Below are 12,464 nucleotides of genomic sequence, written 5' to 3'. Positions count from 1 at the left end.
ATAGCACCACCACCACCACCCTCAACTCTCTGCATATTGTGACAGCTAAAAATATCTCCAGACATTGCCACATATATCTCTAGGAAAACAATCACCCAGGTTCAGAATCACTGCTAAAAAGTGAAGCAAGCCCATAATACTCAAAACAGTCCTAAACTGGAGCTCTGGAGGTTCAGTTGCCTCATAATAAAATTGAGATCTTTAAGGACCTGTCTTGTTAGATAATGTGAAGATGGAAAAGGGGAATGCCCATAAAGTGGTTTATACAGTGTCTGACAGATAGCAAACACCAAATGCTAAGGTAACCTTAAAAATTCTGTTACTATTATACTTGTCCTTTTCTCTAAACAAGAGTAAATGAACCAATTAAAAAACAATCTTAAAAAAAACTTTACTACTGTACTAACTGCATCACAAAGCACATTTGCAAAGTGCTGTGATGAGAAATAACTTTATAAAGGATTACCTTCAAGTATATATCACTCAAATGGCAAGTGATTGACTTTAATCAGAGAAGTAAGTGTGATGTGAATTCAGACTAGTAGACCTGGAGTCAGAACACCGAAGTTCCAGTTTGTCATATTTAGATATTATTTAACATTATTTTATAACTTGATTTTAATGATGTCTATAAATGAGAAAGTTAAAGAAAAAATTCAATACTCAGAATATGAGAGCTGGGTGATGAGAATTATCCATATTTCCTATTCAATCCCATCAACCCACCACCATTTTGTAATGAAGAATACACACAAACAGGGAGATTATTTATTTGCCCAAAATACACAGACCGTCAGGATCAGACTAGAACCTTCTTCCTTTGCCTTATATGCATTGTTCTGTGTTATTTCTTTGCACCTCCTACTGTGACATCTTGTTGTAACTAACTACATTTCCACTAGGGTAAGCCATATTACTTCATTCACCACTTAGTTCCATATTTGTAGTCTACAAACAATAAGGGAACCTATTCTATGAAAGTCTTTGTCAACTAATTAGTGATGTGCCAGTCAGTGGATTAACTAATTAACTTCTGATCTACACTTTGGCAAAAAGAAACACACACACATGCACACAAATAAAAGATTTAAGAGTCACTGAATCAGCATTTCATAAAATGTGGTCCTGGGATAATAGCTCCTGGAATTAGTATTCCTGCAATTAAAAGTTTTATGTTTAAATAAACTATCCATATAGCTTCTTCTTAAATATTTACAATTTGCATTAGAATGCTAAATATACTGAAAAACTGTAGTTATATGGAAGATATGTGTTGGTATTTGTTTAATGGTTAAACAGGCAAACTTATTTGCATTGACTATGCAGGTAGTGGCATATGTTTTATTTTATTTTATTTTATTTATTTATTAAGGATTTTATTTATTCATGAGAAACAGGGGGGGCGGGGGCAGAGACATAAGCAGAGGGAGAAGTAGGCTCCATGCAGGGAGCCCGATGTGGGACTCGATCCCAGGACCCCAAGATCACGCCCTGAGCCAAAGACAGATGCTTAACTGCTGAGCCACCCAGGCATCCCGGCATATGTTTTTAATCACCACTCGTGAGAACGCTTAAACTTTCTTATCTCCCTAACTCAACAGAGCGTCTTACTGCTAGGTTGGTAAACACTATTTCAAAATTATAGTATCATTATGTTGTATTTGTTATGTTGTTATGTTTTTTAGCACTTTTTTACAAGAATTAATTTATCTATATAGATCACATTTAATTCTCATAACATTATAAAAAAGTTATCTTCATATTACAAAAGAGAAAAAAGAATCTGAAAGATTGTCTCTCCTGTACGAATTTTTTGTTGGCATATTCTTTCCTATTTTTGACACTACATCTCTTGTCTAATATGTTAATAAAATAGACTATCAGAAACTTACCATATTGATAGCATTCACTGGACCGATGCTATTCACATACATGTCTGTGTGAATTAATGTTGGTTTCACTGTAAAGAGAATGACAGAGATATGTGCATGTGGAGAAGCACAACATTTTAATGTTTTAGTCTGTGTTATTCTAGAAATAGATTTATTTTGCTATATTAGAAGTGATTTATTCACAACTAATTTGGTGTCAATAATTAATTCACTACATTGAGTAACTGTTTTCCAAAAAAAAAAAAAAACTCCTTTTAAGCATGTAAATGTAATAACTAAGCAAATTAGAGTTTTGAAATTGATTATCCTTTAAAATTACATTAAAATGAACAAATACGAAAACACTGCTCAGATTTTCTTCAACCTTAATTTTACCATTTTTTCTTTAAGCCATGGGGTTAACTTAAGCATGGTAACCTGACTTGACCCATGTAGAAAAAATAACTACTTAGTGATCCAGAAAAAAATATTAGAAACATGAAGTAGAGACATAAATAGCAACAAATATTATTAATTGTTTTAGAAACATTGCCCTCTGTTGATTCCTTTCATGACCACTTTATCCTCATACACCTCAGTCAACACAAAATCAATCTTCTTCAATGACTTACTCAATTGTGTGACTCATCAAATAATATGAGGAAACCATATGGAAATCCAATACACACCTATTCGTCAAAGAGGACTGACAGTAAAAATCATGTAGTATTACATCCATGACCAAATGGACGTGCTCCATTTTCATTTAAAATTTAATGAACAAGGATTCATAATAGCATTCTGGGCTTCAATTCAACAAGTATGTTTTTCTCATCTTTTTCCACTCTCCCTGAAAGTGCCATGCCCTAATTTTCTGTGTGGGATTGAATTTTTCACTAGTCCCTGCCTCTATGCCTCTGCCTTCCCCGCAATAAGGCTACTTCTCGGCCTCTGAACTTCAGGCTTGACATCTGACCTGTGTTGGCTAATACAACATGAACAAGTGAGTGAACTATTTCTAATCCCAAGCATTAACCCTTATGTATGAGCCTCTACTTCATTTTACTCTGTTACTTTTTTTTAAAAGATTTTATTTATTTATTCATGAGAAACAGAGAGAGAGGCAGAGACACAGGCAGAGGGAGGAGCAGGCTCCATGCGGGAAGCCTGACATGGGACTCCATCCCAGGTCTCCAGGATCACGCCCTGGGCTGAAGGTGGCGCTAAGCCACTGAGCCACCAGGGCTGCCCTACTCTGTTATTTTCATGAGAAAGATACTCCTAGCTAGTCCGCTGGTCCCAGGAGTACAATGAGAATATAGCTTTCTTAAATGAGCAGCCCTAAACTGGCTTAATTTAGATTAGACTGCCCCTACCAAAGTGCTAACTAAATGATTATTATATGCCATCGAGATTTGTGACATTTTATGACACAGCAGTAGGCAACTACTATATCCTTTCTTTACCATTTATTTACTTGTTTGTTTTTGATGTTACTTCATAAAGAAGTGGTCACATTTCTTCTATAGCCTTTGTCTAAGATATCTAGGAGAATTTGAATCTCCAGCTCTCAAGCCTCACTTGAAGAGCATCGATCCTCTTTCCTCTTTGCATTTACCAAGGCCCCTCCTACTCCCATGTCTGAATGCTACTTTTACATTCTTTATTTTTACAGCATATAATAATCATTTAAGAATTTCCACTTATTGAAACACCAGTGTTTTCTTCTAATGTGGTAGGCATCACAAAATACTTTAACACACCTCCTATATCAGGCCGAAGTTTATTGTCGTATCCTTCCAGGAGATTATTTAAGATGACAGTGACATCACCCTCAGGAACTTTAGGAGTCAAGACCCACGTTTTGTTAGAAGCATAATCTTCATAGTCATCATCAGATTTTTGGCTGGTGAGGCTAAGAAAACAAAAATATTGTTCAGGAAACATTGACTATATCCAAAAGGATTTTTTACTCACAGGCCACTGAGGAGAAAGGAGAAATGAAACAGGATTATAGTATGTATTATAATGGATGACAGTGAATTTTTTCACTGAGGCTTCATCGAGCTAATTAAACTGCACAGATGTAGATTCAAATTTATTAAAGTGTACTCCCCTGTTTCCCAGAATGCTCTATCTTCCCATTTATAAGTATACCATGTTTTCCAAGTAATTTTTGCCTTTTCCCCATAGTTGATATTCTTCTTGTCCACCTGCCAAAGCTCAAGAAGGATTTAAGAAAAAACTCTTTTTGTGAAAGTGATGCTTAAAATATTGTGATGTAGTCTCAGAATTCAGACACAATGTCTACTTCTTCCTCCCCTAAGAAGTTAACTTGCTTCAACCTATTAATGAAAGTAAGAGACTGATAATTAGATTCACTCCCACAAACCGCCAGACAAGCCTCTCCTCTTTCAATTGAACTACTAAGGAGAACTTAGTCTTGCTGCTTTCTCTTCCCCCAGGCTGTGTGTATGTGTATTTTTTTCCCCTCACTTGCACCGAAAGCAAGGGCGGCTCATTTATCTTTGATTGTTAAGAACCTGGTACTATGAAGAAAAATGTAGTTGTAGACTTTAAGCCACTCTTTATTACAGCAGAAGTTCCTAATCCAGAATCTCATGCTAATAGTTACCGTACTATAATTGTGTAATTGAAATTGCCTATGTTGAGTGATTGAGAAGCTACATAATATCCTGTGATTCCGTTTTCTATGCCCAAACCTGTCAGAAAACTCTTACAAGTAGGGCCAGAAGCTAAGGCTAATTTTGGAAAGATATCAGAATTCCTCTACCTTGCCCCTCCTCCTACCCCAAATTTCAACTTCTCCCCCTCCACACAAAAGGATCACAGGATTCTATTTTCCAGACCAAGGAGCAATGCAAACCTTGCAACAGCTTCCATTTTCATTTTTATCAGCATGCAGTGAATGTTGGCTACTTCTGTGGTTTATGATAAGATTGAAAAAAACTTAAAATATAAAATTTCCCATCCTCATTTCAGTTTATTTTCATAAATCTATGATACAGAATGGATCTTGTCAGAAATCAAACCACTGCCACATTACTCTGAAGATATATATATATAATATTTATTATCTTTCTTCAATCATACTCATTCATCAATTTACATATATAAAATATATGTGTGTATGTATAGATAAACAGATGACTACATATGGTAGAAGAAAGCTGATTGTGTGATTAATCTGGTTTAAGAATGAGAGTGGGAGACAAAGTTTTAAGAGTAATCACTGGCATGGATCAACTCAGTAAGCAAGTAATCTCTTTCATTTCTTTAAAGCTTTAGAAAGAGGAACCATTATAAAACTGAGCCACACATCTGCATAAAATCTAACATAGCCAGTCTTACATCTTGTACTTCAATTAGCATAATGACTTTAAACAACATTGAAATTTCATAAAGTACCCATACAGTGCATGATAGGATGGACAAAATTTCAAGGAGTTCTCAAAGAGAAAGGCCTTAGAGTCGGCAAAGGCCAGTTCTCTGCTAGGAAAATCCTTCTTGGACCTCAATTCCTCATTTCTCTAGAGCACTGCTAAACACTGCTTAAGAGCTCTCGTCCTATGACCTAAATCTCACTAATTTAAGAAGAAAAAAACAGCTCTCTGACCAAAAAATTTTCAAATCAATTCCAGTAACTCTGAGAAAAGAATGTGGTTGGCCCACTGGATATCATCGTTATGGAATTTTACACCATTTAATTTGTTCATGCAAAAGTGTCTTAAAAAAAAAATCTCTCCCTCTTCCTTTCTGTTTCCCCCCCTATGTGTCTCTGTTGCTCTTTCTCTCTCTACCTCAGACAAATGCACCCTATTAAAGTTTCTTCAAGGGAAGGGAATATATGTTAAATCATTTGGTTCACTCTCTTACAGCAACTCCTCACACTAAGAAGTAAATGATCCAAGCACGCTGGTGCTGTATTATTATTGTTACCATCATCTGGCAGATTAGGAGGAAAAATACATTAGGTGAAAATACAATCTTGCTTAGGAGGAATACTACTTTTCAGAATTGCATCACTAAATCTTTTAGAATCATCACGATTAGAAGCCAAAACAATAAACAAATGAATTATTTCATATAAAATTATTTGTGAGAGATTTTGTCATAATCGAGGTCACCTACTTAGCCAGACAGAGGAAAAAAAAAAAAGAGTTGAAGAATTAAAAGAACATACTTTGGAGTTAGAAAGTACTAGGTTTGCTTTCTGGATTCATCATGTCTTACCTCTATCATTTACTATTTTATGACCTGGAGCAAGTTATTTAACCTTGCTAAACCTCTCAAAGTTTTTATCTTTAAAATAGAGTTAACACTAGCATTCATATCATATTTTTATGTAAGGTTAAGATAATGGTTAATAAGTGCTTCACACACTATCTGACACCTAGCCCTGAAAATAGATCCATTATAATTATTGTTATAAAGTGACCACTGCTAGATTTATAACAGCTCCAACCATGTAACTAAAGACCTGAATCTATAGATGCTGCTTCTAGGTTTATATCTAATATGTGCTGAGAAAAATTAAAAACAGATGTTTTCCAGGAAGAAGAATAATGAACCCCTATATTGTAAATAAATGAAGTTTTTATTCTCTAGAGTTTTCCCAGCTGAGGTCTAAATTAATGGGGCTGATGCATAATCTGGGATTGTTTCCAGATTTATCTTAAAAAAAGAAAAAAGAACCTCTCTCATTCAACATTAGCTGTTTCTTTAGAATTCAAACTTTGGAGTCAAGATCTCCTCACTTATAGGTGGGCTCTCTAGGAACAATAATGTCTGATCATTAGACAAGGCATTTCGTGGCATTGTCAACCCCATCAGAAGGCCTGGGCAGAAACAGATTGATAATGACTCAAAAAAACCAGACTTGACAGTGGAGTGTGCTGAGCACAAACATAAAATACCTTCTAAAGGTATTTAAAGGATAAAGGTATCCTTTATAGGTATACCTATATAGGTATACCTTTAAAGGATAAAGGTATCTATCCAAATGTATATCCAAGGTATACCTTTAAAGGATAAAGGTATCTATCCAAATGTAATAGCCTTTACAAGTAATTATTTCTTATGCCTTTTACTTTTAAAAGTAATCTTATCAAAAGAGAACTAAAAATCCATTCTTAAATTTTTTATGATCTTATATTAAATTTAATAATTTATTCATTTAATTTTTACAGTAAATATTTTGTTTTAATCAACTTATAATTTATTTAATTATATTCTAATTACATTTGTATTTTATATTATAATATAGTATAATTAAGTAGAATATTAATATTTTATATTAAATATTTAATATAATATCAATATACTCTTAAAAATGTCTTCTTTGAAAACTTTTTTAAAAATGCTAGAAATGGTATGTCTGGGTGGCTCAGCAGTTAAGTGCAACTGCCTTCGGCTCAGGGTGTAATCCTGGAGTTCTGGGATTGAGTCCAAAAAAGGGGCTCCCTCCATGGAGCCTGCTTCTCCCTCTGACTCTATCTCTCATGAATAAATAAATAAATAATAAAAATCTTTTAAAAAAAATGCTAGAAAGCCATCTGCTTGGGAATGTTGGACCAGCAGTATGAGCACTGCTAGAATATTGTTAGAAATGCAGGACCTTGGACCCCACTGAGATTCCTGAATCAAAATCTTTTTTTTTTTTTTTTTTTTTATGATAGTCACAGAGAGAAAGAGAGAGAGAGAGAGAGAGGCAGAGACACAGGCAGAGGGAGAAGCAGGCTCCATGCACCGGGAGCCCGATGTGGGATTCGATCCCGGGTCTCCAGGATCGCGCCCTGGGCCAAAGGCAGGCGCCAAACCGCTGTGCCACCCAGGGATCCCCTGAATCAAAATCTTTAACAAATCTTTAAACAATACATATGCATATTAAAAGCTGAGAATCAGGGACCGCTGGGTGGCTTAGTGGTTGAGTGTCTGCCTTCAGCTCAGGGAGGGATCCCAGGATCTGGCTCCCTGCAGGGAGCCTGCCTCTCCCTTTGCCAATGTCTCTGCCTCTCTGTGTCTCTCATGAATAAATAAAGAAAATCTTAATAAAATGAAATAAAATTTGAGAATCTCAGTCACAGAGTGTTTAAACCAGTGGGAAGGGTGTGTGTTTGTGTGTGTGTGTATACACAGTGGGCTCTTAAAACTATATATTCCCAGGTTCCTATTCCTACTTTAGTCTTCTGAGTCACCATCTTGTAAATTAGATTACTTTTATTTTCATGTTTCCAGTTTTATGCATGATTTGAACTTATGCATGATTACCAGCATGTAATAAGTTAATGTTTATAATCAGAAACAAAAATTGATTTTATTTAGAAAAAAAGTGGCTTAGAAAAACAAAAGAAATATTTGATAGATGTTCAGTAAGAGGTTGCTCTCAATTATATAAAACATTATAAATACTTGAATTTTGGTACATATTTTGTATGTTGGACTCTGACAAGTAATCATGCAGTTTATGGAATTTTAAATTTTAATCTATGTATTTTGGATTCCTACAAATTCAATAAAGATCTGAGTTTTGTAGGAGGAAAAATCTAGTTACTATCCGAGGGTAGTATAACAGCAAACATATAGGTAAGATATAAAAACGTTTGTCTTTTTGGGTATCTTAAAATGCATTGATATTTGGCATCTTAAAGACAGAATTTACATTTTTTTCTTTCTCTCACATAGATAAGTAGTAGAATTTAAAAAATTAATAAAAATTTCAAAAAATCATTTATTTTCATGTTTAAACTATTTTAAAATAATCAGTATGTCATTCTTTTATAACATTAGTTTCAGTAACATTTTTTTGGTACAAGTTTTAGTTTTATTTTATACGTACAATGACTTAAATACAGGGTATTTTATATATCAAAAAAATCCAGGAGATCTGTCAGCAAAATGAAAGTTTTTTAATTTTTTCTATTAAAAATTCCTCTTCATTTGACTTTCTGTTCTGTTAGTATCACCTCTACTGTGAATCTCTACTGCTTATATGACATAAATCTCTATTCTTTCCTTTTTCTACTCTTACAGAGATTCTCTTCTACCCCAGATTCTCATCAGACCATAGAATCCATTGGGAATCCTCAGTCCAAAAGCATCAGTAACAGAAGAAAGTGTTGTTCCTTACATCATGTTGCCCAAGTTTGTTAAATTCCAGAAACTTGGCCAAACTCCAGTATGTTTGCATGTATTGTCCTTCCTGCCTACAGTCTTTTCTTGTCTTCACATCCCAGATCAATAGTTGGCATGGTTTATTCCTTTTTACTTTCTTTTTTTCTCCAGATTTTATTTATTTATTTGACAGGGAGAAAGAAAGGGGGGTGGTGGTTGGCTCAAGCAGGGGAGCAGCAGGCAGAAGGAGAGGGAGAAGCAGGCTTCCCACTGAGGGCGGAGGAGCTTATGTGGGGCTTGATCCCAGGACCTCAGAATCATGACCTGAGCCTAAGGCAGATGCTTAACTGACTGAGCCACCCAGGTCCTCTGCCTTCTGACTTTTCAACACAAACTTTACCTTCACATAAATGTTATCCCTTAATAGTTTTATCTAACTTTGTCACCCACCCCACCCTTTCTGTGCTCTAGCCAGTCCTTGATTGCTTCATAACATTTGTTGCAATGTCTAAGTATTGATTTGTTTATTGTCTGCCTCCATTACTAGACTATAAATTCCACAACAGCATGCTTAATTAAGATGTGTGGAAAGAATAAATGTTCTTGCTATTTGTTTTCCTCAGGTAAATCATCATACCTATGAAAGTTGCTTTTCAATATACACTCTGTCTTCGGAATAAATTTAAGGACTTTATATGAAGGGGTGCCTGGGTGGCTCAGCAGTTGAGCGTCTCCTTTGGCTCAGGGTGTGATCCCAGGGTCCCGGGATAGAGTCCCACATCAGGCACCCTGCGTAGAGCCTGCTTCTTCTTCTGTCTGTGTCTCTGCCACTCTCTGTGTGTCTCTCATGAATAAATAAATAAAATATTAAAAAAAATAATAAATACATTTGTAAAAAGGACTTCATATGCATTCTCCCACTTAATCCTTGAAACGCTGCTATTTCTATAATTATCCCCATTTTGCTAATGAAGAAAAGCAATGATATTTACCAATAGTCACTACAGTTTACCAAAATCAAAACATTTAACCATTATGCTTTGAAAAAGGCTTTGAAAAAGAAATTGGATCCAAGGAATCTGCCACTGTATATTTATAAAAAAAAATAAGATCATCCAAAAATAAATGGCTGCTCACACTCATTTTCCTTTAGGACAATAAATTTGTTTATGCCTGAGCTCAATAAAAGTATGGTACCTTTGGCACAAAGTTAATAACATTCCAATTTCATAAGCTTGCTATTGCAGATAATCAATAATTTGATCTCCCCATACTGAGGAATAAAAATAGAGCTCACAATTTAACTTCACACATGTGATAAATCATCTTACACTTCTTCTTGGCTTTGAGAGCAATGCACACTGCAGGGGCAAGGCATACATATCAACCAGTTCATTTTAAAGATGTCTTCCAACCACTGCAAAAAGCAGATTTTGGTAGAAAATGTCAGAGCAGGTATGAAAGGTGAGTATATGTCCTAAAGGACACAGGGAACCCATAATCTGATCATGGGAAGAAGGGACCCCACTCTGTATTGTCCAGGACTAGGAGCTCTTACGGGACACTGTGAATAGTCTGTGAACAAGAACATTAGGGCACCAATTATTCTTTCACACAGAGGCCTATGGGATTCTATACATCCCAATAAGGAACCTCACAGAACCTGTTAGGAAAGATGCTCTCTGCTTATGTATATATGCAAAAAGGGGAGACATTCAGCAAGGATGTAAACCCCAAGTATCAATTTTAATAATGAATTGTCCTGCTTATGAGGACTTCCTTAGCTCTTACCAAGTTCAGTTTTTTAATATTAAGTTAACAGCTATCGGGCAGCCCCAGTGGCCCAGTGGTTTAGCGCCGCCTTTGGGCCGGGGTGTGATCCTGGAGTCCTGGGATTGAGTCCCATGTCGGACTCCCTGCATGGAGCCTGCTTCTCCCTCTGCCTGTGTCTCTGCCTCTCTCTTTCTCTATGTCATGAATAAATAAATAAAATCTTTAAAAAAATAAGTTAACAGCTATCAGTAAGTATGTTTATTTGACTGAGTCAAATATTAGACATATATGTCCAATGTGTAAATGCAGACTGTTTATTAGAATCATCAATGATCTTTATCAGATTATCATCTGTGGGATTTTATTACCTAAGATAAGTTTCATTGCAAGTATCAGAACATTTAAACTAAATTGGGAGGCACTGGAATATATAATCAGAAAGCCTAAAGAGGATGAACTTCACAGTGCTCTAGATAGCTTCACAACTATGTATTTAAAAACTCAGATTCATTCTATCTCACCCTTCTATCCTCCAGTGTCAGCTTCAACCCAAAGATGGATTGACTATGCAGTCAAGAGATACTAACAACAACTCCTTATACCTCTATGACTCCTTATTTACATCTAAGAAAACAGAGAGAAACTCTTCCAGAAGTTCTCTCTCAAAAAGAAGAAAAGTCCTCAGAAAGTCTAATCTTGTGCATCATGAGCCAAATACATATGAATTCATACATATGAAACTTAAATCTATGGCTAGAGGATGAGATTATGTTAATTATTTTGGTCTAATTATCTATCCTACCATGAGTATATAAGATGGATTCAGCTTCTCAAAAAGAATGTGGACTTCACAGATACCCAATAAAAATTGGGATAATTAATAAAGTGAGGAGGGGAAATGTGGAAAAGGCCACCACAACACTCATTGGGGTTAAGAGGTACACAAAAAAGAGCCATCAATGTGAAGTCTAGGGTTATCCCTGAAGTCCATTTACCTTGGGTTAGCCATCCTATAAACTTGTGTTGTTTGTTTTAACCATTCTTAAATAAAAAGTGGGAGAATGTGGAGCAACTAGGACTCATTCACTGCTGGAAGGGACATATTTTGGCATTATCTGTTAATGATGATCATCCATGTTCTATATCCCAAAAAGTCCATCTCTAGATTTATTTTAAAAAGAAACACATGCACATGTCTACTCTAAGACTTGTACAAGAATGTTCATAGTTGCATTATTAGTAATAGATAATCCTAAAACATAATCCAAACAGGTATGAACATAATCTAGAACAATGGATTAATAAAATATAGCATATTCATATAATAAAATATTATACAATACAAATTGGCGACCTATTACTAACTTCAGCAAAATAAATCTGAAAAATAAAAATTTGAGCAAAAGGTGCTACACATATGCACACGCTATGCTAATGTTTATATGAAATTTAATAAAAGGCAAAATTCAACCACAGAGCTGAAAGAATAATGGTTTCTTTGGGGGAAGAAAAAGAAGAGGAAAATGAGGTAGGAAGGGAGGGTGTTTTCTAGGGTGCTAGCAACATTTTATTTCCAGTTGTGGTTGGGATTATGTGGATTTTGTGATGATTCATTGAGCCATATTTAGGTCTTTTATACTTTTCTACATTTTACTTCACAACAACAACAACAAAAACAAAACATTT

The 12,464-nt window shown here is 35.2% G+C and overlaps 1 protein-coding gene across 5 annotated transcripts in view; it reads right to left on the bottom strand.

The window, feature by feature from the left end:
* Positions 1-12,464, bottom strand: part of GABRG2 (gamma-aminobutyric acid type A receptor subunit gamma2) — a 106,691-nt gene that overhangs the window by 74,801 nt on the left and 19,426 nt on the right. For 4 of the 5 annotated variants that reach the window (XM_055324778.1, XM_055324780.1, XM_055324779.1 and 1 more), the window contains exons 2-3: positions 3,635-3,786; positions 1,893-1,960 (exon numbers count right to left, since the gene is read on the bottom strand). In XM_055324778.1, coding sequence (XP_055180753.1) covers positions 1,893-1,960; positions 3,635-3,786 — 220 coding nt within the window. The remainder of the gene's footprint in view (positions 1-1,892; positions 1,961-3,634; positions 3,787-12,464) is intronic. The other variant, XM_055324781.1, reaches the window with a different exon arrangement.

The sequence above is a fragment of the Nyctereutes procyonoides genome, unplaced genomic scaffold, assembly GCF_905146905.1.
Source record: "Nyctereutes procyonoides isolate TBG_1078 unplaced genomic scaffold, NYPRO_anot_genome, whole genome shotgun sequence".
In the NCBI taxonomy this organism is placed as follows: domain Eukaryota; kingdom Metazoa; phylum Chordata; class Mammalia; order Carnivora; family Canidae; genus Nyctereutes; species Nyctereutes procyonoides.
Note: the sequence above shows the minus strand (reverse complement) of the source record. Positions and strands in the feature narration are given on the sequence as shown.